The sequence below is a fragment of the Berghia stephanieae genome, chromosome 1, assembly GCF_034508935.2.
Source record: "Berghia stephanieae isolate SIO BIC M18660-M18661 chromosome 1, UCSD_Bste_1.3, whole genome shotgun sequence".
NCBI lineage: Eukaryota > Metazoa > Mollusca > Gastropoda > Nudibranchia > Aeolidiidae > Berghia > Berghia stephanieae.
Genome location: NC_088360.1, coordinates 57,140,271 through 57,165,270, shown reverse-complemented (window position 1 = coordinate 57,165,270; position 25,000 = coordinate 57,140,271). Strand labels below are relative to the sequence as shown.

The 25,000-nt window shown below is 35.0% G+C and overlaps 1 protein-coding gene across 1 annotated transcript in view; it reads left to right on the top strand.

The window, feature by feature from the left end:
* Positions 1-25,000, top strand: part of LOC144978151 (uncharacterized) — a 43,121-nt gene that overhangs the window by 12,241 nt on the left and 5,880 nt on the right. The window contains exons 13-35 of the mRNA XM_078923828.1: positions 1,411-1,643; positions 3,507-3,780; positions 4,184-4,397; positions 5,239-5,365; positions 5,877-6,059; positions 6,337-6,422; positions 6,779-6,954; positions 7,327-7,477; positions 7,865-8,116; positions 9,400-9,678; positions 10,486-10,705; positions 12,409-12,634; positions 13,001-16,312; positions 16,808-16,981; positions 18,062-18,207; positions 19,019-19,174; positions 20,107-20,259; positions 20,834-20,972; positions 21,604-21,779; positions 23,002-23,185; positions 23,581-23,731; positions 24,316-24,584; positions 24,810-25,000. The exon at positions 24,810-25,000 is cut by the window's right edge and continues 24 nt beyond it. Coding sequence (XP_078779954.1) covers positions 1,411-1,643; positions 3,507-3,780; positions 4,184-4,397; positions 5,239-5,365; positions 5,877-6,059; positions 6,337-6,422; positions 6,779-6,954; positions 7,327-7,477; positions 7,865-8,116; positions 9,400-9,678; positions 10,486-10,705; positions 12,409-12,634; positions 13,001-16,312; positions 16,808-16,981; positions 18,062-18,207; positions 19,019-19,174; positions 20,107-20,259; positions 20,834-20,972; positions 21,604-21,779; positions 23,002-23,185; positions 23,581-23,731; positions 24,316-24,584; positions 24,810-25,000 — 7,472 coding nt within the window. The remainder of the gene's footprint in view (positions 1-1,410; positions 1,644-3,506; positions 3,781-4,183; positions 4,398-5,238; positions 5,366-5,876; positions 6,060-6,336; positions 6,423-6,778; positions 6,955-7,326; positions 7,478-7,864; positions 8,117-9,399; positions 9,679-10,485; positions 10,706-12,408; positions 12,635-13,000; positions 16,313-16,807; positions 16,982-18,061; positions 18,208-19,018; positions 19,175-20,106; positions 20,260-20,833; positions 20,973-21,603; positions 21,780-23,001; positions 23,186-23,580; positions 23,732-24,315; positions 24,585-24,809) is intronic.

Here is a 25,000-nt window from a genome sequence, read left to right as displayed (position 1 = left end):
ATAATAATAATAATAATAATATAATAATAATATAATAATAATAATATATAATAATAATAATAATAATAATAATAATAATAATAATAATAATAATAATAACAATAATAATAATAATAATAATAATAACAATAATAATTTTAAAATAATAATAATAATAATAATAAATAATTAATATAAATAATAATAATAATAAATAATAATAATAATAATAATAATAATAATAATAATAATAATAATAATAATAAAATAATAATAATAATATATAATAATAATAATAATAATAATAAATAATAATAATAATATAATATAATAATAATAATAATAAAATAATATAATAATAATAATATATGATGATGATGATGATGATGATGATGATGATGATGATGATGATGATGATGATGATGATTATGATGATATACTCATACACAATAGGAGATTGAGCCATGTTTTATCCCTCTTAAAGTATCTAAGAAACAAATAAACCTCTATGGATGACTCGTGAGATAAAACATTTTGTAAACAAAAACGTAGATTATATTTTTTTTAAATTTATGTTTAAATGTAAAGAAAATGTTCATGCCTGTGCTACGCACAGAAATATGACAAAACATCTTATGAAACAAAATATTCAATGATTTGATAAAAATGAATGCGTCTGACAGTAAGTCAAATGTAAAAGGGTTTTGGGGGTATGTTAATGGTAAACTTCAAGTTAAAACGGTATTGGGAAACTGACTACCCCTGACGGCTGTAAAACGGATAATGATAAAGTAAAAGCTGATGTTTTTAATACATTTTTTCAAATGCATTTGCACAAAAAATGTTGATAATTTGCCTATTTTTCATAGCCGAGTTATTAACTCTTTTTTGAATGATATTTTGGTGAATGAGGTTGATGTTCAAAATAAATTAGTGAAACTTGATACAAATAAAAGTATGGGACCTGACTGTAATACATCAACGTATATTAAAGGAATTTGCAAAGGAAATAATATTTCCTGTCTGCTATTTATATAACAAATCTCTTTCTAGTGGTACTCTCTGATATTGGACATTTGCAAATGTTACGCCAGTATTCAAAAAGGATGATCAATGCGATCCATCTCAATACAGACCAATAAGTCAAAAGTGTATTCCTTGTAAAATCTTAATGTGACTTATAGATTGAATATTGATTCAAACCGAAGTTGTCATGATATAAAAGAATGACAGATTTGACAAAGCATTCCCATGACAATGGGCAGATAGCCCTAAGATTAATATTTCCCCTCTTCTCCAATGTACCAACTTATTTAAGCTACTCATTGTTTTGTGTGCCGACAATATATATTTAATGTAGCCTATTAACCCGCAGATATCATTGAGAACATAATTTGACGATATATTATGATTTTTACCTCGGTATTACAGGAAAATGGGATTCTTATGGAAAATCTAGAAAACAAAAATGCCGATTCAGAGTTGAGAATCATGTCATTCCTTTCCCTGATGCGATGCCCAAGAGATTCAATGTTGGAAAAGATTTCTGATTTGCTTGAAAAAGAAGAAGATGAGCAAGTTGGAACATTCATTTATACAAACTTGGAAAGCTTGAAGCAAACTTCCGATCCACATAAGCAAGACATTGCCGAAGCTGTTAAACGGTATTTTATTGTTGATGGTTCTTGTCGATATTTATATTCTATTAGTACTTTATCGTGAGAGGTTAGTGTTTTGTGTTTTTTTGTTGTTTTTGAATTTTTTTGTTTTGTCTTGTTTCTTTTCTCTTTCTTTTTTTTAGATGGTAACAACTAATATGAATTAGCACTAGTTATCTACTTTCATAGAAAAACGAAGCTTTACCAATAAATATTTTCTTTACCAATAGGTGCTTATCAATCGGCCTTTCAACAATAACGAAATTTCCCGGTTCATTTTTTAGAATCTATACTATGCGTCACAATTAAGTTGCCACCCGATACTGCTTTATTCCTAAAATGAATAAGCGGCTCAAATATGGCGAAAATGGTTTCAAATAAAAGGTGGAAACCTCTGTAACAACGGGAAACACTTTAAAAATCGAAGAAACTATTGTGAATGGAACACCCAAAGAAATAAACAGAGGGTCGAAAAAATTTGATGACGAAATTTTAAACCAAGCGAATACATAAAGTAAATCCAAAATCCGGCCGGCTTGTTTTCTAATCTATTTATTCAGTATTTTGTGTGAGCATCAGCTGACTCTATGTATGCTTTTGTCCGGCGTCGCATGGAGTGTGTGAGTGCACAAATTGTTGCTGGGTTATCGCAACCTACTCTGCTCCCAGCGCTTGTCTCAGTTACTGGATAGTTCGATAGTCTCCCAAATTCGTCCCACATGTGCTCATTGGGAGACATGGCAGGTCAATTAATGGTTTTGATGTTGTGCTCCTCGAGGAGGTCCGTCGCCAACCTCGCCACATGAAGCCTTTTGTTGCCCTGATGCAACAAACTAACTTCTCTGTTGTGAAAAAGTGCAAAATGTGCGGTCTCAGAATTGTGTCAATATGTGGACTTGTGCTGTTGTTCTACTGTCGACAAAGTCAAGTTCTGTTCGATGGTTAGAGCTGATCCTACCCAAACCACGACCAATCCTCCACATCGTTGAACTGCTTTGACGCATCTGTGAGTAAAGCGCCCCTCACTACTCTCCTCGCTAGATCCGCACTCTGCCGTCAGCAAATGACAGTTTGAAATGACTCTCGTCTGTGAATCTGTGAACAGCACTCAGTCGGCTATTGGCATGTTCTTTTGTCAGAAGAGTTCTGACGTAGTCGACTGCACTTCAATCCACCGTTTTTCAGCCGTCGCCGAAATGTAGGAGGACACTTCGAAGTTATTCGCTATCTCTCTGATGTTTGCAAAGGATTCTTCCTTGGGCGGCCGATTATCTCGCGGTCATCTTGATCTGGTCTTATTTCTTCTGCCACACCCAGGAACATCTGTAACGGTGCCAGTTTTTTTGGAGGGGGGGGGGGGTTCTATAAGATTATTGACGGCAATATCTCCAATCGTTCGTCATACCCTGCCTATAGCTTGATTTCGTTGTGACTCTCTCAGTTTCTTCACTATAGCTTTGCGATGAATGACTATTTCTTTGCCCCGTTTTCTTTTCATAGGCCTAAGTGACGTAATTGAGTAGTTTTTAAACGTCATCTCTGTCTCGCATCTTTCAGGGGTGCTGATTGTTAGCCAATGAGCGAATTTACATCAAAAATAAAATAGTCAAAATGACAAAGCTTATAAACTTTAATTTTGTAGAGTGCAAATTTTAAACCTTTGGAACCCACAAAGGACTTAATATTTTTCAATAAGCTTTGAATACAAATTACGCAAAGGGTTGTTCTTCCAGAAATTGTTTATTTTAATTGATAAAGGAATTTATAAGATATGGACCATTATTGGATGGCAACTTAAATATGACGAGCAATATATGTTTTTTTAAATAATCAAAACGTTTGATTATATCATACAATCTTTCTTAACAGCCTAAAACTGAGGTCTTTTGAAGACGGTGGTTTCAAGACGTCCAGATCTCATGAAGCGTCCACCTTATTGAACAAACTCAACCTTGGATACGTAGCTAATGGCGATCTCATCTGGTCAGATAGTTCCATGGTACCGCGTGCTTTGAGGGTCAACTTGACTGTTGAGATGTTTGGAAATTCTATCAACTTTTTTGAGGCAGGCGCTCGTATGGATGGATTGGACCGCTTTGTACAAAAATACTTTGGCACTGAAGGATATTTCACCCAAAACAAGGTAAAATTCTAATCTAGTAGGACTGAGTGGTCAATAACTGGATTATTACCCATAATTTATTACAGTTTATGCAATCATCTCAGCCAGACAGTAGGACCAGGTATTACTCTCACTCTGCAGCTTATCATTAAAAAATGAAAGTAGTTGAGTATGATTTTAGAACACGTCCTAAATTACTTTGTCATATAATCATCGACTGCTGATTAATAGCCGGTAGATTTTCAATACGAACTCATATAAGGATATTATGATAGACATCACAATGGGTGCTTAAATTTATCTTTTGTCAAAACCGAATCCGTTTAATTAAAGGATTGTTTGATTGATCTAATTTAAATCGCATGATACTGTTAATAAACAAATCGCTTTGTTATTTGTCCCATGTTCTTTCTCGAATTAAAAGGATATGCCCGAAGACTTGGAGGCATTTATCTACGCTCGTCTTTTTGGCAATGAGCTCTTCTTCAAGCAAGTGAAAGGAACCCAAGAATACGAAAAGGTCAAGTCTCACCTGAACTTCGAAAAACTGCTTGAAAACCTGTCCCAGAAATACGACTTAAAATACACCCACTCCCAGCAGCTAATGGATCAATCTTTGATCATACCCACAGTTATTGGTGAGTAAACTGCAGCGTAGGTTGCCAAAAGATTTAACACAAAACAAAGTGATTAAAAATGTGCCAGAAGACAATAGATGATTAAGAAAAATATTTGAGGCGCTGATGATTTGAACCCATGACTCGAATGTCACGGCAACTCCGACTGGCCACTAGAGGGACGCTCTACAATTGACGTCATCCACTCACGCGAAGTTATTATTCTGCCACTTTTCTACTCACTTCATTTCATGTTATTATCAAATAAGTGCCAGCTTCACTAGCTCTTCCGAAAAATTTAATCACCGTATCTAGTAATGAACTTGTAGCTATCATTTAAAGTAATTATGAATAAGCTTAAGTGCGGCTGTGTGGTCTTGTGGTATGACACCCGCTTTCGGATCGGAAGGTCATTGGTTCGAGCCTCGCGCTCGGCACATAGTTGAGTCCTTGGAAAAGGCTCTTTACTCACTTTCTATCACCGTACTCAGGTGTAAAATGAGTACCTGGCCGTTAACAGCGTTGTCTTTGTCCGAAAAATTGTAATATCGCCTAACAGGCGGCATGTCCCGTCCTACATGTTAAATGTTGCTGTTGACCAGGGACCCCTTCTTAAGCGCTTTGAGCACATTTTGTGGATATTGCGCTATATAAAGCTCAATAAAGCTTGCGGTTGACAGATGAGTTCATTTAACTTATCTGGTCCTTATCCTGGCTAAGTCACAATACCGACAACAAAGAGAAAAAATACCGAAAACGCCATCTGGGAAAATATCTCAGAGAAGTTTAGCACTGTTAAAATGTCTATAGAGTTTTAAAATCAGCATGTTTTGTTTTAACGAATTTTTCTCTTTGCCAACAGGATTGCCTGTAAACATGACCATGAATTCCTCAATGACTGTTGACGCAGAAACTAAAGGAGCGATTGACTTCAGTGGTATTTTGTCCCGATCAAAACCTATTATAGTCACAAGCAATATTGCTGCCAGGTACCCCGCTCTCCGTTTGTTTTTTTTTACGATTAGTATTATATTTTTACCAAAATATACTGTATAAACCTTTTGACCCTTTTTCAGTCAAGCCAAATAACTGAAGCAGTGCCATATATTTTAAGAATATTGTAATACATAGTTTAATTTCATTATTGACCGAAAATTATATAAATGATCTAATTCGTAAAACACTGTAGAGTGTTTAAAAAGCAATAATTTCGGTGAAATCACTGCACTCATGATTTTTTAAAAATTATGTTAAATTAGTATTTACTATCTGGAGCTACGTGAACATATAATTTTAACTCTACCTCTTGAGTGTGAGTGTTGTGACAATAATATAAATGCCTACTCACCTTTTTGAATTTGAGCTTACTTAAATTAACAAAATTTTGTGTTAACTGTAAATTTAAACATTTAAGGGAAAAGAATTATGTTCCAGTTATATTATTTCCTGCTTCTCTCTTTTAACACATCTTTTATTTTGGGATTTCTCATTTGATTCAAGTGCCGGTCTTGAGGTTACTGGTTCAATGATGGTTGATGCTATGCTCTACAAACAAGGAGTTCGAATGCGCAATACATTGCACTCAAGTGTCAACATTAAAACCAACTTGATGATCAAAAAGAGGCAAATTGTCGATTTTGAAATTGAATCTCCAGAGGAAAAACAAGAAATTTTTGACGCAAGGTGAGAAACAAAAACATAACAATTTATTCTCTATGCATTGATACTGGGTATCGGAGTGGTGACATCCAGTATTTAACATTGACGTAATTACCTTGGCAATATATTATCTTGATCTTAGAATACAATCATATTACAGCATTGTAAGAATGTCACCAAAGCAAGATATTTTATGTTAGGAAAATAATAAATATGATCTGCTTTAAAAATTTTGAAATCATATTAATAATTTCAAGAAAACGAATGCATTATTTATTTTTATTAAAAACATTTTTCACAGGTCCCAATTTTTCGTTGTTCATGACAACTTTGAAAAGGAACAAGAAATGATAAAAGAAAATAGACGAGAGATTCAGGGTTGCACAGGTAATTTAATATCCAAGATGCTTTTAACACATATTGTCTATAAGTCTTTGCTTTTAACGTTAGCGAAAGTTGCATTCCAAAAAAAAATAATTTAAGCATTTCTACGTTATATTTCTTATAATTTGTGATGCAATCCGTTAAATAAGAGATACCTACTAGTAAAATATATCACTTTATAGACCTCTCATCTTCTACGTAGTCAACGTGAGCAGGACACACTACAATTCCACCACTCCACCACAGCAGCACGGAGCATATGCATTGACAATAATAACAGCTATAAGATAGAATTAGTTTCTTACAAAGGATAACTCCTAATATTATCTTCAATTCATTTTTTCTCTCAATCAATCAAGGTGACCAATTTTCCAAAGTGACAGGCATTCAATTGTGTGGAGACCTCCAGTATCCAAATGCATCCTTGGTCGAGGATGCCCCCTACTTCCCTCTGACCGGACCTGTCAAGGCCTCTGTCGTCATGATGAAGAAGGACACCCAGAGAAGCTACAAGATTTTTGCCAAATGGATAAGGGTAATAGTATCTTCCATATTTAAGCCTCTCTCTCTCTCTCTATATATATATATATATCTCTCTCTCTATCTCTCTCTCTCTCTATCTATATATCTATCTATCTATGTATCTATCTCTCTCTTTCTCTCTCTCATTCTCTCTCTCTTTCTTTCTCTCTCTCTTCTACTCTCACTTTCCCTCTCTCTCTCTCTCTCTCTCTCTCTCTCTCTCTCTCTCTCTCTCTCTCTCTCTCTCTCTCCGTTTCCTAAATAGTTTAAGATTAAGATTAAGATATACTTTTCTGTGACTTTGTTAGTTTAATCGTTGGTTCGAAACGAGGCGGTTACTGATCTATAACTGGAAAAGATATATGCTTTTTAATTTTCATTACAGAACTCCAAAAAACTCGAGGCACAACTGCAATTGGACACTCCAGGATCTCAAGTTGATCGTCACATTTCAACTGATGTCACAATTGGAATCCATAAAAATCCACATGTGGATGTTGTCCTAATTTCACCTTGGAAGAAAGTTGTTCTGAACGGTTAGAAAAATGCAATTGATTTAAACCACTCTGTATAGTTGAATAATTTTTGTTTCAAGAATAAACACATCTTCTTTGAATTTGCTTAAACTGGATTTACTAAAACGATTTAAGAAAAAAAGATATCTTTATCATTTTTATCAAAGAATTTAGCAATAGCTTTTGATTGCAGTGGGTTTATATTCTGTACGTGAAATTATCAATTAATTATTTATCATGTTCCACGAAAAGAAATGAAAAGGGTCCTTCGGGGTTATGATTAAATTTCCACTTCATGAAATCCATTTAGATTTAAGATAAAAATAATAAAGATTTTAATGAAAAATATGTTGACACACGTTGGCATCGATTCTATTGCTATATTATTATATCTATTTCTGCATTTAGGAAAAGCAGCTAAGAACAAGGACATTGCAAGTCTTACCGCAAATGTAGTTGTGGATGATGACAAGCAATACAAATTGACGTCAGAGGTGAAAATACAAGAAAGCAGTCAGGGCATTGAATTCATGCCTTTTGTGGAGATTGGAAATGGCAGAGAAAGAATCGCGCTTCTGAAAGGCACTGTGTCCTACATGAAAGACATTCTAGCTAAATTGGAAGTCCAAGATTTGAAGAAGAAAGTGTACACAATCCAAAGTGAGTTATTTTCAAACAGATTCTTGCGCCATAGTTTTATTTTATTGTCATGTCGTCAATATCAATGTTTGTATTTGCTTTATATTGTTGTTACTATCTTAACGATTTGAATAAATTTTGACTGGGATAACGTGCCCTTATATTATAGTAATCAAAACATTCCATTCGCCACAGCTTAAAAGTACAAATAAGATAGGAATAGAAATAACTTCCGTGTATTCATTTTTTTTAAACCATCTCATTTTGATTTTAGAATTTTACATTATTTATCAAAGGAATGAAATAGACTCTTCAACTGCCCCCCCCCCCCCCCCCCCCCAGCCAAAAAAAATATTTTCAATAAAAGGGACCGTCGTTTATAGATACCGCATTATCCATTAAATGCACCCAAAGTTGTTTATACAAAGACAATAACGCTTTGAGCTTTGAAAAATAAAACCCCAAAAAACTTGAGCTTTTTTATATAGCGCTATATCCACTTTATGTGCTCAAAGCGCTTTACAAGGGGTCCCTGACACGTGACATGTAGAACGAGACATGACGCCTGTCAGGCAATATCACAATTTTTTTGTACCTGAGTACGGTGAGAGGATGTGAGTAAAGAGCCTTTTCCAAGGACTCAACTATATGCCGAGCGAGGCTCGAACCCAGGATCTTCCGATCCGAAAGCGAGTATCATACCACAAGACCACACAGCCGGCCAATACTTAACATTTAGGACAAGACACGACTCTTGTAAGGGGTTCTCACATATATTTTTTTCAGCAGAGACAACATCTTTACTAACCAGGTTGTCATTTTACACATCAATGTGATGACTGAATGCAATAAAAGAGTATCCTCTAGGGAGTTAATTTTTTAACGCCCACACCAGGACTGGGACTTGAACCAGAGACCGTCTGTCAGAAACGAATGTTATACCACATGATCACAAGGTCTCACTAACGACTTGAACCAGAAAATTTAAGAATATAAAGTTTGGCCATATTATCCTATTGCTAGATTAAGAAAACGTCATCTGGTCAAAATAAGAACCAGTGTTTTGAGAGTGTACAGCAGAATAGCTGTAATGTTAATAAAATGATACGAATAGAAGTTGCCTTTATTCTTAAACAATCGAAGTTTTGATCAGCAGATTGTTCTTTACTTCGTCTTTATACACTGTTGTATGGATTTAGAGAAATGTTTGCCTTAAAACTATGTTTTTCCATAATAAAATCATTAGTTTTAACTTTTGTTATCTAATAATACTAGTTTCTGATTAAACAATAATATTCCATTAGGTCAGCTCATCAACAATTCTGAAGAAAAGAAGATCGATGTTTCTGTTGGACAAAAAGGAGATAAACCTTACAGATTAAGAATTGGCACAACCCATAAACTACCCAGCCGAAAGAGTCAAGACATATTGATGAACCCAGGAATTTTGATTGAGGTGCCAAAGGGACAGATCTTATCATGGGAATTATATGGAAACTACCAGCCTAAACCAATGGTACTGAATGGAAATCTGACTTTCTACACCGCTTTGATCAATATGGAGCAACCTTTCACCCTCGATGGTAATTTCTTTGGGATGACAAAAAGAGATAGTATAGTTAGCATACGAAAACGATTCCATGTGGTTAAGATTTTTTATAAACCACATATTATGGCATCGTTGAACTTGACAAAACGTGAAGTATAAATCTAGTATGAAATTGCCTTTTTGCTGAGCAAACGTCGAAACAATGATATAAAGAGATTTTAAAAATTGATTTAAAATTAAGTGAATAATTGGAGAGCGTGTGTTAATGTAAAATAAATATCTAAAAAGCCGTGAATACGCCAGATAAAAATAATTTGTAATTCGAATTATTAATGATGTATTGCTCCTAGTCTTCAATGAACATGTTATGTATTTCTATTCTATATATGATACTAAGCTGCTAGAAGCTGTGGACTGTAAATATTATTAAATAAAAATAAATATAACAAAATACCAACACACAGAACGTTTCGGACTCAAACCCCTTCTTCAACCAACAACAAACACAGTTAAAACATGTATCCATCACGTGGCATCCAGACAGACGGCAGAAAAATATGTGGCACGTCTTGTCGGCTACTATTAGGGATCTCAAAGTTGTTATAATATTCATTTTTTGTTTATTACCTTCTATCCTATACCCTGGTATCTCACATCAACCTTAGAGTTTTTCCTTGTCCTAACAAATGCAGACAAGCAAAAGAAAAACAGATAATGAGATTTAAGAAATTAAACATCTGAAAGTTTGTCTTTGAATAATTAAAGTTTTTACTTTAGGAATAGAAACAAAGACAGATATTTCTGTTCCATTTTATTGATATGCTTTTTATTTTCTACACAGTTGCCGTGACTCAGAAGGGAAACAGATATCCAGTTACTGCAGAGCTTAAATGTCCTTTGGTTTCTGCCAAATTGAATGGACGTGTTGACGTGGGTAAAAAGAGCAAGAAAATAGACATGAAAGTCCAGTACAAGACTGATTCTATAAAAGATACCATTACTGTTACAGGAAAGATGCAAGACAAGAGCAAAAAAACCTACAGCCAATACAAAATGAAAGGGTATGGCGACGGTGAAATATTATACAGTATCTAAACAACCGCTATATATGGGCCATAACATTCAAGATTGACACAATATGAAAGATAAAATTATAGGGTATGGAGAAGTGTCAGACAAAAGCAGAGAATAAACATATCGCAATGCCAGAGAAAGGGTAGAGCGGGAACCTGTATAACTTATGATGAGAAATAGGGTAAGGAGAAGTGCCAAACGAAAACAGAGAATATAAATATCACGGTGTCAGAGAAAGTATGTGTGTGGGCGGGGGGGGGGGGGCACTTGTATCAATAAGGATGATAATTATAGGGTGTCTGGCAATTCTCCATAACCTATATTTCCGATCATTATTGATATATGTGCCTGCTCCACACTTTATCTGAATATGGAAGATACCAGTCTGAAGTGACTTAAATTTACCAGATTTTAAAAAAAAATCATTCTTCCAATTAAAACCACAAAATAATGTTTTCCAATAAGATTATAGGCAACTAGATAAATGCGTCGTTTTATAATGGTGTCAGTGTTGAGAAATGAAAGTAACATTATGCTTTCATTCTGGCATGGGATTCACCAACTACCCTGATTAATCAGAAAACTGCCGTACTCTCGAAAAACATGTTTTAAACTATTTGGCGTGAAAACCCACCCTTCCTATATCGATCGGTTTAAATGACCCTCAACTTGGCAGCTACTCTCAAACCTTGGACATCGCAAAATCCCAGGTGTGAGATTGTTTGCAAAGATGAGAGTCATTTAAATCGATTGACATTTGAAGGACGGGTTTTATGACCAAATGCTTAATACACGCTTTTCCAGATTACGGCACCTTACTGATTAAAGTCTGAAAAGATGTGAATGGATCAGTGCAATACAAAGAGTAAATAAAAGTAGGCAAAAAAAACCTTCCCACAAAAATCAGTCTGCCTGAGGCATTGCACTGTGTAATCTTGCAGAGAGGAGTTGAGAGATTTTAAAAGAGAGGAAGTGTAATTTGTCTGCGTGCGTGCATATGTGTGATGTGTTTGTTTATTTGTTTTGTGAGTTGGTTAGTCTTTTATTTGTTATCAAAAGTTTGATGGCTCTCTTGAGAGGGTGCTGGTTGTGTAAGAATCAAATAGTAGAAGAAATTATAGACAGATGAATAGATAAGTAGAAATACAGATAAACATCTGTCCTAGATATATAGACACATAGATAGATAGATGTATAAACACATAGATAGATAGATAGATAGATAGATAGATAGATAAATAGATAGATAGATAGATAGATAGATATATAAATGGATAAATAGATAGATAGATGGATGGATAGATAAATAGACAGATCGATAGATTGATTGACTGATTGATTTATTAATTGACTGATCGAGTGAGTGAGTGACAGACAGATGCATACATTTTCTTAGAATTGAATTGCACCATGATTGATTATCAAAATGACGGAAAATTACAGTGAAATGTTAATCATAAAACACATATAGCCTTGCAAATAATACATGTTATAGACGACTGTATTTGTATATTGAAAACAGCAAAGCTCCTAGCTTCTTTTAAATCTATTTTTAAGTTGGCAATGACATTACAATTGATGTCAAGCAGTGATCCGTTTGACTTAATTGTTTTTGGTAATATAAAAATATATCAAATACACCGGATTGTTTTATTGATTAAATGTAATAAACTGTTATTCAACTTTTCAGAACTATGAAATTTAAGTCCATGCCTGAGTATAACACTGCAAGTACTCTGGAGATAACAAGTAAGAAGAAGACCACTGCTAAATTGGATATTCAGTTCGTGGACAATCAAAATAACAACAGAAGAAAACAATCTGATATTCAAGCCACTGCTACCTTCTACTCGGATATCAAAAAGCTGACACAGGTCGAGATATTTGCTGATCTTAAAGTCAAAATGCCAGAAAAGGTAAAAAAAGAGAAATTAATTATGAATTATTTACCATAACTTTTACTGCTGTCTTTTCCATTATGGTGCGATCTTGTTAACGCAGTCCTGTATCACTATTTGCTCGACCACAGACTTTGCATGTTTATGTCCAAATTTGATATAATTACACAAAATCGTAAAAAGACTTTAAAATTCATAAGATTTACATCACATATTATTGTTAAACTTTATTTGAGTATGAGTAAACATAACACTGCATGTGTGTATTTATGTGCGCGACTCTTAAAATGTCGACTGCTGACTTTCTCGTGATGCACATAATATAAAATAGGTAAAAATGCTCTTTAATGAAGTTTAACCATTCCGATGATTTTTATTCCTCAGAACGTGGACATCAAGATTGAATTTGATCATCTACACAGCTTGAAAAAGTTTGACTCTGAATTGAGACTACAGTTATTTCCTTTTGTTAAAAATGACATTAGTGTCGACATAAGCATTCAAAATAAGGGTAAATCTCTGTTTGACATCACTGCTCTTGGCGACTTGGAAGCAAGTGGAAAGAAATACAATTTGAAATCCGAATTGGTGCAAAAATCTAAGAGACAGATTGATGGGTCTGTATCCGTCACAATAGATCAACAAGAAAAACACTCCTTAGTCACGGTCTACAAGAAAACAAATGCCCGGCATGATATAAATGGTATCATTGAAAGTCCATATTTCGTCAATCCTTTGAGACTCGATGTATCAGCTGACTTGAAAAGACCAACAGACTTCTACATCAGAGGGACACTGAATGAGAATTACAACGAGCTATATTCTGTTGATGTCTTATCAAAACTTGAAGAATACCAAGCTGGAAGATGGAATCTGGAACTTGCTCACCCTACTCGCAAAATAAAAGCTCAGTTGGACTTCACCAAAGTCAGCGACAGACTCAATACTGAAGCTTTGGTTAACTGGGATGTAAACTCGGAAGAAAAACCAGTACCTGAAGTGCGCCTGACCAGTCATTTTACACAAAAATCCGAGTCCGATTCTCTTTTGGTAAAGGGTAATGTCAAACTCAGCACGCCTTTCAAAAATTATGAAAAACTCAGCTCAAACATAAATTTTGAAAAATCGGATTCACAACTTAAGTCAAGTGGAATAATCAATTTCGATGGAACTAGCAAAAAGATTGCTTCAAGATTTTCAGCGAGTTTGCCCATTTCATTGGATGAGGCTAAAGTGACTCTGAAAGTGAAGACTCCCTTCAAAAATTATGAGAGAATCGATGTAGAACTTGATCATAAACTGGATTCTAAAATCAAGACTCAGTTGAAAGCCAAGGTGGACAACGACATGAGTGAAATAACAATTAAGGGAACTAAAGATAATGAAGGGTACTCAAAACGTATCCAAGCACAAGTCACAATGAAGACACCTTATCAGTCATTCCGACACACAGTCATGAATGTTGATCATTATTATGATGGTAAAAAACTGAAAACCACTGCTAAGATTATCAAGGACGGTGAAAAGTACAATGCCGATCTCCAATTCACAGACGACTCTCAAAAATCAAAGACTGAAAGAAATGGCCAATTTACTCTTTCGGGACCCAAAAGATCGGCGCAAGCCTCATTTACACAAAAGGTTCAGAATAGAAAAACCCAGATTGAAGCATCATTTAGCAGCGCACAGAAAAACATGGAAAACAAATTCAGCCTTGACATAAATGGCTTCTACCGCGATTTGATTCATCATGGGCTTGCTGTAGATGTGAAAACACCACTGAAAGATGCTAAAAAGATTGGATTACAAATTGGTAATGAAATTGGACAAAAGCAATTGAAAAGTAAGATTGTCTTTGAAATACACCGTTCCAAGATCGGATACGACATCTTATTGAAGAACAAGCAAAAGGATAAATCTGCGGAACTCATTGTGTACATGTCACCTGTGATTGATATAGAATCCCCACTGCATTTGAAATCTAATTTGCAATTTGACAAATATCCAATGACTGTCTCCGGCCAGATTAGCTGGGCTCCCTCATCTGCTATTGGGTTCACGGGTTCTTGCAAAGCACACACTTTTGATAATTCAGAAGTTAGTATGAAAGTGACACTGCCTTTTGAGAGTCTGACAAATATCGATTTGGTAGCCTCAAATTTTATGAAAAACACAATTCGAGTGTCACATTTGAGTATTAACACCGACGCTAAGACAGTAGTAGATGTTGAAGTAAAATCCCAGAATGAAGATGAGAGAAAATCACTTAATGTCAAAATCTACATGCCAAGTTCTCGATTTCAGAGTCTCGACACGGGAGTTGGCTTTGACATGAGAAAAGCTATATTTTCTAAAGCTAATTTTGAGTTGGAACTAGGGTCAAAACAGAAATACAAAGCAACTTTGAGCTTGAAAGCTGATGGAATCAACAACATGAAAGGGAAATTCACTATTAAAACACCAATCGAAGGGCTTGAGAAAATTGAAGGCAATTTTGTCAGAGGTGACAGTAAAATGGACAAGGGAACTGCTCTTACGTTAACAGATGGAAATGAGAAACTGATTGACATCAAGGCTGAAACTGATGTGAAAAGAAGCAGTGTGTTAATCAAAATTACTACACAGGGCAAACTCCTTTCTCACATTCTTGAAGCTGTAGATGGATTGCACCTCTTGCCCAAGATGCACAAAGACAGAAATGGAAATGAAATTCAAAAACTCGTCGTTGAAGTCAAAACCACAGAACAGGATCAGACTTTGGAGATATATAATACATTGACAGCTGATTTTGGAACAGAACAAAAGAAAACATTTTCAGCTACACTACGTAAAAAAGGGGAAGATTTAAGCAATATTGATATCCACGTTTCACTTTCACACAATGGACGCAGCATGCAAGGAAAGCTTCTTTCTAAACTTGTAGATGATGTTCAGATCCAAGTAATGATCACAGACATTTTTGGAGACAAGCACGGTTTAGAATATGTCCACTCCGGTGACTCCTACAAATCTGAGTACAAAGGAAAACTTTATCTTCATGAGTTTAGGAAGTTTGAGAGTAGTGTCGAATTATTTGTCAGCAACACTCAACGTATTGAACTAATTTCCACGACAAAAACAAACATCAAGGGCTATGAAATTACTAATGTCAAATACACTCTTGACGGTCAGGATAACCGCATTAGTAGTAGTTTCAGTGTGGAAAACATGAAAGAGGTAAAAGCAAGCATAGACCTTGTAGGACAGATCAGCCCTATTCAACATTTCTCTATAATAGTGAAGGCTCCATTCAAAGATTTCAAAAAGTTGGTCATTTCTGGGGATCTGGATGAAACAAAAATCGAAGGCTTGATTGAAATCAATGAAGACAAACAGTTGTCTCTATCTGGCGTCCACAACAATTTGAAGAACCCAAAGTTTACCCTCAAAACTCCTCTTCGACAGCTGCAAGTTCTCAATGTCAATGTCGATGGTGAATTGTTCGATGGATCTTCAAGCTTCTTACTGAAATTCAATGACTATGACCAGGTTGATGCAAAGGTCTCAGTCAAGTATGACCTTTCCTCTAAAGTAGAATTCACAGCACAACTTAGATCAAGAATCGACCAATCTGAAAACAAGATGAAATATGAAATGGAAACCACAAATGAGCCTAAACGTACCCGTATTCTAATTGCAGTCAACCACGTAAATCAGGTACGTCTTTAAAGAGTATTTGTTTTATAGTTTATTATAAAACAATGAAAAGATTTATCTGATTATTGTTTTTATGAGGGGGGGGGGAGTATATTTTGTTTATTTGGGGGGGGGGGGGGTTGGTAAAAAATACATAAACATTTAGATCCATTTTTGCGTCCTGTTTTATTACCTCTTTAACCATACACTCTAAAAGTTAATCTAAAATCACCTTTGGATTAATTGTCATTGAAACAAATATTCTGCAATAACCGTTAATGCACATTTTAATATAGGATGTCGCCACTGGTGTAATGCAATGGAGTTTTTCGTTGCAAGATTCTGCGAAAAGCGGACTCAGGGGCCACAGCAAACTGAAGTTTTGTGATGTCTAATCCTTTTTCGCTGTAGTAATTAAGGAAAATAGATAAGAACAATTCAGCTATCAGAGTCCTACTGTAGCTTGATAATCTGCTTACTCGTTATGTAATGTGCACAACATTTATTTCTCAACAGATCAAATATGAATCGGAAACAGAATCTGATTTAAGCTTTGAAAGCAAGAACCAAATGGATTTTGAAATTAAATACCCCAGTCTTGGTATTCCAACTCAAGGAGTTGTTCTGCATTTGGTTGGGAGTAATCAAAAATCTACTGGCAAAATCCAGTTACTTGGACAGTCTGAAGAGGTTTGTTATTTTCTGAATGTGTACCGTAGTTGATAAATTCATTAGCATAATTCAGCGCATAATGTTGGGGAATAGTAATGCAAGCAATATTATGTGGTAGTTCATTCGAATTTGTTATTTGACGTTGTGTTGAATTTTCTGGTTTAAACGGTTTTGTAACTGATTCACTAAAAGACCTTACCAAATTAAGACAAAGGACTATTCTTTCCATGCAAACAAAACTCGTGTACCTCTCTCTATCACTATCTCTTTCTTCATTTCTCTCTCAATCCCCCTCCCTCTCTATGTCTCTCTCTCTCTCTCTCTCTCTCTCTCTCTCTCTCTCTCTCTCTCTCTCTCTATTGTGCAGCTATGTGGTCTAGTGGTAAGACAGCCACATTCGGATCCGAAGGTCCTGGTTTCGAGTCCCGCTCTCAGCGATGCATAGTTGAGGCCCTTTATTGACATATTCTCACCGTATTCAGGTTTAAAATGGCCGTTAACATGGCCGTCTCTGTCTGAAAAAAAACCAGGCGCCATGTCTCATCCATGTCTCGTCCTACATGTGAAGTGTTGCTGTTGGCTAGGAACCACTTGTAAAGCGGTTTATTCACGTTTAGTGGATATTGCTCTATATAAAAGCTCGAGCTTTAAAAATAAATTCTATCTCCATCTTTATTTCCTTACATCACCCCCCACCCTCTCTCTCTCTCTCTCTCTCTCTCTCTTTCTCTCTCTCTCTCTCTCTCTCTCTCTCTCTCTCTCTCTCTCTCTCTCTCTCTCTCTCTCTCTCTCTCTCTCAATCTCTCTCTCTCATTTTTTTCTTTATCTATCCTTCCAAATATTTATCCATTTAAAAAAAAAAATCTGTTGATCCCTATATTTATCTCTCTATCTATATATAGATGTATTTACTTTCTCATCTCTCTACCAACCTATCTGTCCATCTACTTATCCAACTACCTATCCATCCATCTACAATGCCTCAATTATCTGAGAAAAGGACTTTACTATGGGTATTCATATTATCTATAAGGTCTTTTTAAAACTTGTTATGACTTTTGTGAACATTATGAATGATCTCATACATTAAATCAACAGATTATTGACGCCGATATTGAGATTGACTACAAGAATGAGATGAAGGCATCTCTCATCGTCCATCAACCCAAGCACATGGAATACACATTCACCAGAGAAAACTTCCCACGATCCAATGAGAACGAGCTCTACTTTAACTGGAACAGGTGATTAATTTATATTTGCCCAAATATCGAATAACAAAAACGCAAAATAACACGTTGTTTGTATTAGTACAAATAAAAGATAATATGGAAACCACTTCATTATAACCATTTTATCTTATGTTTCTCTTTTAAATGGTATAAATTTGAAAATTGTTAATTTCATCTTGTTATCTTTTAATCTACAAAAGGCGATATTAAACAAACTGAATTATTCAATTAGATTTCTAATCCTTTATTTTCTTTATCCCAATGTCTTTCATATCCATACACATTATTGTATAGAATAATTCTAATTCATATGGGAATTCTCTCAACTATCAGAATGGGATTAAAGAAGGATGACAACTTAATCAAAGTAGCAAATGGTTACTCTCATCTATTTTTTTTTTTTTGCATTTATACAGTATATATTAATGAAAGTGTTATTATAATTATTCGTTCTATACACAAATAAAAAGGTACCGATAGTTCAGTTGATAGAGCACCTGCAAATACAAATACAAAGGGACCGAGATAAATTCTGGGTCAAGTCTCGATTTTTTACTGACCTTCATGTCCGTGAGTAATTGGATAACTGGGCCTGTTAGATCTGGCAGCATCCTATCCAAAGGATGGCAGACTATTGCTATTGTCCGTTTCATGCTAAAAAAACCGAGATAAAACCCGGCTCCATAGGCCTAATTATTCCGAAGGACTATCTATTACACCAATAGCAAGCTACCATTGTATCCCTCTTTATATACCTGCATGTATTTAACAAATTAAATGTTACCCATCTTTACATTTTTCCGCCTCCACCCCCTCAAAACAGAGATGATCCAGAAGCAAATCTGGTTATAAAGGCTACTTTTAAAGACGAGTCTACCTCTAACAAATTGGACAAATCTGTGAGCCTGAGGCTGTCTTGTCCATCAAGATCTGTCGGTGTCGAGCATTCGGTGATTGCAACCAAAAGCGACGTCCAGTGGTATGTTATGTAATAGGTGTGCTTTAATTTCATATGAACAAGTAGTTTATATTCATTCACTCACTCACTCAATCCTCTCCGGGCCTGCTGGCACTTGAGGCGATGCAAGGGATCTCCATCTGGTCCTGTCAGCAGCTATTCTTAGGGCCATCTCGAATGATAGGACTCTCTGCTTTAGGTCCCTCTCCACGGTACATCTCCATGTCTCCTTGGGGCAGCCTCGCTTCCTTTCCTTGGGGTGTCCATCGCAGAGCCATCCTTGTCAGTGAACAGTTTATACTGCACTACTTGTTCATTTGAGGAAACATTCCCTGCGATGGACCTAAATCAGGACTTGCACTATATTTAAGTCCTCATATGGAGTGTTTGAAATTACACGATATCCTCTGTCAACGTTGGTCTTGGATGTTAAACAACACTACTTTTGTTCATGTCCCGTAGATCGGGCTTAAGGGCCTTATGCTCCGTAAAGTCTTTAACCGAGTCCAATATCACAAGCAACTACTAAATGTCTGTATTAACATAAAATGTTAGTATCGGGGATCTTAGTGTTCTTAAAGACTACTTAAACCTCTAAGGTATTGTTTATAGATAGTATATTAAGACCAGCCACTTCATCTTGGACTGACGTCTGCAGTAACAAGAATTTTGCCAAACAGGTTTACACTTATTTCCCTCTCTATTTTTTCCCTTTGAAATGCTTTATAACCGTGCATTGCTATTGTAGTATTTTATGACCTCTATAATCATATCATCATCAAAATCTTCATCATTATAATTAATATTATTATCAATACATTAACGATGAGAAATATTTCCTAATGCTCAAGAATGAGAAGATGTCTTCCTATTAATGTTTAATCTTTTTGATAAGTTCCTGATATCTTTATCACCATCATCTTTTTTTCCTCCAAATTTTTTGCTCAATCAAGCTCTGGAAAACTTTATTGGAATGATGATGAGGATAGTAAGCTATCTTATGCATTGCAATTGGAAGACAAAAGCGACAGAAGACAAACATCCTACGATGGGAAACTGAAAATCAAATTCCCGACAAGAACCATTGGACTTGCTGGAAAATTTATGTAATTATGTTATATAAAACTAATTCTAAAAATACACGTTATTCGTCCGTTTTGGGGTGGGGGAAGGGTACCATAAACGTGAAAGTAATTATACTTTATAATGAGAATATAAAAAATATATTACTTGGTCTTTGAGATTTCAACATACATTTACATAAAATAATGATATTTTTTGCATAAATATTCTTGACGAATAAATTTACATTGTTTCTCAACAGATCTAAATAAAAATCTATATAAGTGTTTCAATATTCTCCATACTGTATAAATATTGTAATTTCATTGAGGTTTAAGTCAACGTTTTATTAAGTCTGTGAAAAGGAATAAAGTTTATCGGTTCAGATGATTTCCTGGAAATATGAAACCCATTTATATAGCTTGAACACAAAAGGTCACTGATCACTCACACAGCACAAATTATAAAAACCGTAATCTAAGTGGAAACAGCAATTCAAAACAGGCACATTGTCCAGTACAATCTCATCTTATAAAGCTCAGTATACTATTATACGTAGAGCCAGACAATAGAGTGTGGACATAAATCATGGAATATTTATTTCCAATCAAAATGTAGGGACAAGACTGACGAACGTCAAGCTGAATCAACATTGGGCTGGGATGTAGAAAAGGATTCCAGCAAGAGGATTGGACTAAAGGCTAAATACCAAAAGGGATCTCATACACAAGCTGATGTATCTATTATTCTTCCCAAGGTAGAGGATTATTTAATTTTAGCCGTTGAATTTCTTGAAAAAGACCGTTCGTAAGTTGTAATATACATCCGAAAATAGATCCAATAGATTACAGTGATACAAGTCTGAAATCCTAAAACATTCACATGGTTAGAGGTATAAATGTGTAACGTTGACAGCTATTTTGTCTAGTGGTCCCATTCTGATCAGTGCATAATTGTCTCCTTGGAAAAGGCTCTTCACTCACATTTTTTTAACCGTACTCGGGTTGAAATGAATACCAGGCCATTAAGAGCGTTGTCTCTGCCGGGAAAAAAAATATAAGTGTTACTGTTGAATAGGGACCCTTGTAAAGCGTCGTTTAGTGGACATCGCACTCTGTAAATGCGCAAGTTAAAATATATTTCTAAAAAGACATATGATTATATTGAAATAGTAAAATCATTGGCATTTGCCCATAACTATTATTAACATTGATTTGAGAGATTATCAATTGAAAAATATTGTGATACTCAATTTTGAAATAAATATTATTCACCATTGTTTTGAGATCCACAATGACACTTCTATGACGACATATGTCTTCAAAACATGTTAAAAATAAACTTTAAGTTTAACAGCATGTCGATAATTAAAGTTTATATCTTTACAGAATGCCCACGTTGACAGCAAACTGGTGATAAATAAAGGCAACACCATACTTGAGGGACAAACACAAATTTTCTATTCAAGCGATTCCAGAAAGATTTTGACTTTGTTCTCTAAGTTGGAAAACAACGACAAATCCTTTGGCTTCTTCTCTGTCCCTGAGGACAAGTACAACTACAGGTAACAGAATACTTTTTTTGTCATAAAATACACTAATCAATAAGCAACCATATTTACAAAAGGCTCTTAAATATATTTTATAAGACATTTCTACCAAATAAAATGGAGTTGTACTAATTGATAAGGAGTCTAATGGCTTTTTCAATAACCTGAATTTGGGAAAACTATTGGAGAACCGGAAATATTTGAGGCTATTGCGAAAAGACACTCATCTATTTTAATAATTATACAACTGTATTGTGGAAATGAACACGGATCGGGGCAAATCCTTTGAGCCATCAACGATCAAAATCGCTCTGGTAATAAAGTCTGTATGTAGGTGCAATTGAAGCTGGCAACAAGGCCGCCAGATGGCAATTCCCAACTCTTAAATGACCTATCATTATGTGTACCATCATTATGCTCTTGCAGATTTGCTAATTTGTAATAATCAATTGCGTGAATGGATGATAGAATAACCCTTACTTTTAACAAAATGGTTTGGAAGTTAGTCTTATATCAATCTGTAAAAAATCATGGGCTAATGTTTATATTTGCCAATAGTCTGTACTTGGTGGCAAACATTTAGCAATTTTGACCCCCAACCCTTTTGTCTAAAAAAAAGTGTTTGTTTATATTGTCCAAACCTATAAAATGTATCTCAAGACGACTAGTGGAATTAGTGGGCTGGTCATTAAAATTTCCCATTCGCTTTCATACGATTTTTTCTAATCTCTGGCAGGCTACTTGACAGTTACTTGCATGCATTAAAAACTTTTTTGGGTATTACATTAATTCATTGGCGGTACAGAGCCTATTTATTCGGGTTATTTGATATTTATTTACAAGTTCAAATAACAATCACGTTTGTGGTTATTTCACAAACCATGAGAGTATTTATCTTTTGCCTCTCCGTCTCAAGTTTATCTTTTTAGACGTTATGACGGCAGTGGTGGTGCCTCCCTCCCCTGCATTGTATCAATTGGGGCTATACGTTCAAGTAAAATACTCACAACATTCGACAGCCGAATAAAACGTACCAATACACAAAGTTATGTGTAACCGTGAACGTTTATAATCTGATTAATTTGATTTAGTGAGAACTAATCACCAAAATGGCTGTCTAAAAACAATAACAAAAAACTGAGTGACGTCAGTTTCCTTCCTTCTATACAGTATCACATAATTTGATATTTTATCTATGCTTAGTCAAAGTTTGACATTATTATTTCGTTTCATAAAGCATTCAGCTTGGAGTCACCCATCCCGAATCCCGTGTTGATGTGAAAATGGTGTCTCATTTGGGCTTGGATTCCAAGCGCTTGACTACCTCCCTTGGCATCGACTACCTGACGTCACGCAAACAGATTAAAAACATGGATCTTTTCATGGAAATCAACAGAATAAAGAAGGAAATCAACCTCTATGTGGGTGTTTATTTATTTTTAAAAGATTTTTCATTGTCTAAATGGGGCTCTAGTGATAAGAATTTTTTTTAAAACACGTCATTTGTTATTTTATTATTTGTCTAAATTGGCTATCAAAATTTTTCTTTTAGTTTTAATGTTTAACCAAGACAAAATGATGCAACTCAAAAGAAAATCTTTATAGTCTTGAGCTGTATTACAAATAAAAAATAAAACGACTGAAAGAGAACAAATTCAATATTTAAACTTCTTGATACAGTTAGATTAAAAACAGTTTATGGGTGATAAACGCATATGTTTGAGCCTAAATTTCAAGGCTTGCTGCAAATAGTTTTACTAGACTTAGAGGCAACCTGATAATTTTTAATCAAACTCCTTAATTCTTAACTCATTAGGCTGCCACCCCTTATAAGAATATTGGACTCAATGGTGCCGTTCGCCTCAATCCAATGGAGCTGAGTGCAACGACGACTCTTGACAACCAGAAAGCAATGTCAGCTCGCTTGTTGGTAGATCAAAATGAAAAGAAAGTCCAGTTGGATTACAGTATGTTTTATTTTCAAAAAATACTTCTCTCTCTCTCTCTCTCTCTCTCTCTCTCTCTCTCTCTCTCTCTCTCTCTCTCTCTCTCTCTTTCTCTCTCTCTCTCTCTCGCTCCCTCTCTTTATTTATTTCTTTTCAAAACAATAAAATTCCTTCTGCTTGTTTTCTTTCTGGTTTTACTTTTTGTGTTTCCTTTTCATTTAGGTTTGTTCCTATGTTTAGGTGAGATTATTAATTTTAGTTATCTTTTTAAGAATTTGTCAATATTTCCTTTTAGATCAACAAGGTATCAAGCTTCACTGTGTTATTTGAATTTTTTTGATAGATAATTCAAACGTGTAGAACACCCTTGTTTGAAATTCATCTCTATTACTCTATATTTCTTATAACCAACAGCTATTCAAAGAATTAATGGAGACATTGTGGTATCTATGCACCTATTCCTAATATCTCAGAAATGGAAATTGCGCAAGAATAATGTAAATACGCATTACATTTAAGGAAAGATATAGAAGATTTAGATGATATCATATTTTGCTTTGAAATTATATGCAGAGAGTTAATACTATTTTTTCTGACAATTTCAGCTTATGATGATAAAGAGCTCCGCCACTCTGCTGGATTTCCAAACAAAACAGCTTTGCTACTTCTAAGGGAAAAGAAAGAAAGTGGTCGAGCTGAACATGATATCAAGGTACTCATCCAGCTGAAAACACCACAGCTCTTACAGACTGATCTTCAATGGAGACCCGGGATGCTTGTCGAATTTCGGGACACAGTTTTCAATACCGTTAAGCAGACCACCAAAAACCTGAAAGCTCTCTCAGAGGAGGTGGCAAGTGACGTTAAGACTGAGGTAATGATAAAATATAATGAATGAGAATTATAGAGACAATATTCAACAGCAATCAATGCTTATTGGAAGATTGAAGGTTGCAATAATATTAATTTAGCATAATACGAGCAATTATGTTTTGTTACGAAACAAAGATTACTTTTAAATACCGCCTTGAATATATGACTAGTTGGTCTCATCAATCAATTGAATGCGATTTCAAAAATTGTTTTCTTCTTTTATCAGGTTCTTGCCAAATACACGGACATCTCAACATCTGTGATTGATGACATCAGACAGGCAGTCGTATCAATTGAACAAGAAATTGGTACAATTGAAGATGAACTCAATCAAATTGAGAGCAACCTTCGTAAAGACTTTGAATTATGTGGTGTGAAGATTGGAAATTTTGCCTTGGAAGATGAAATTGTTCGGCT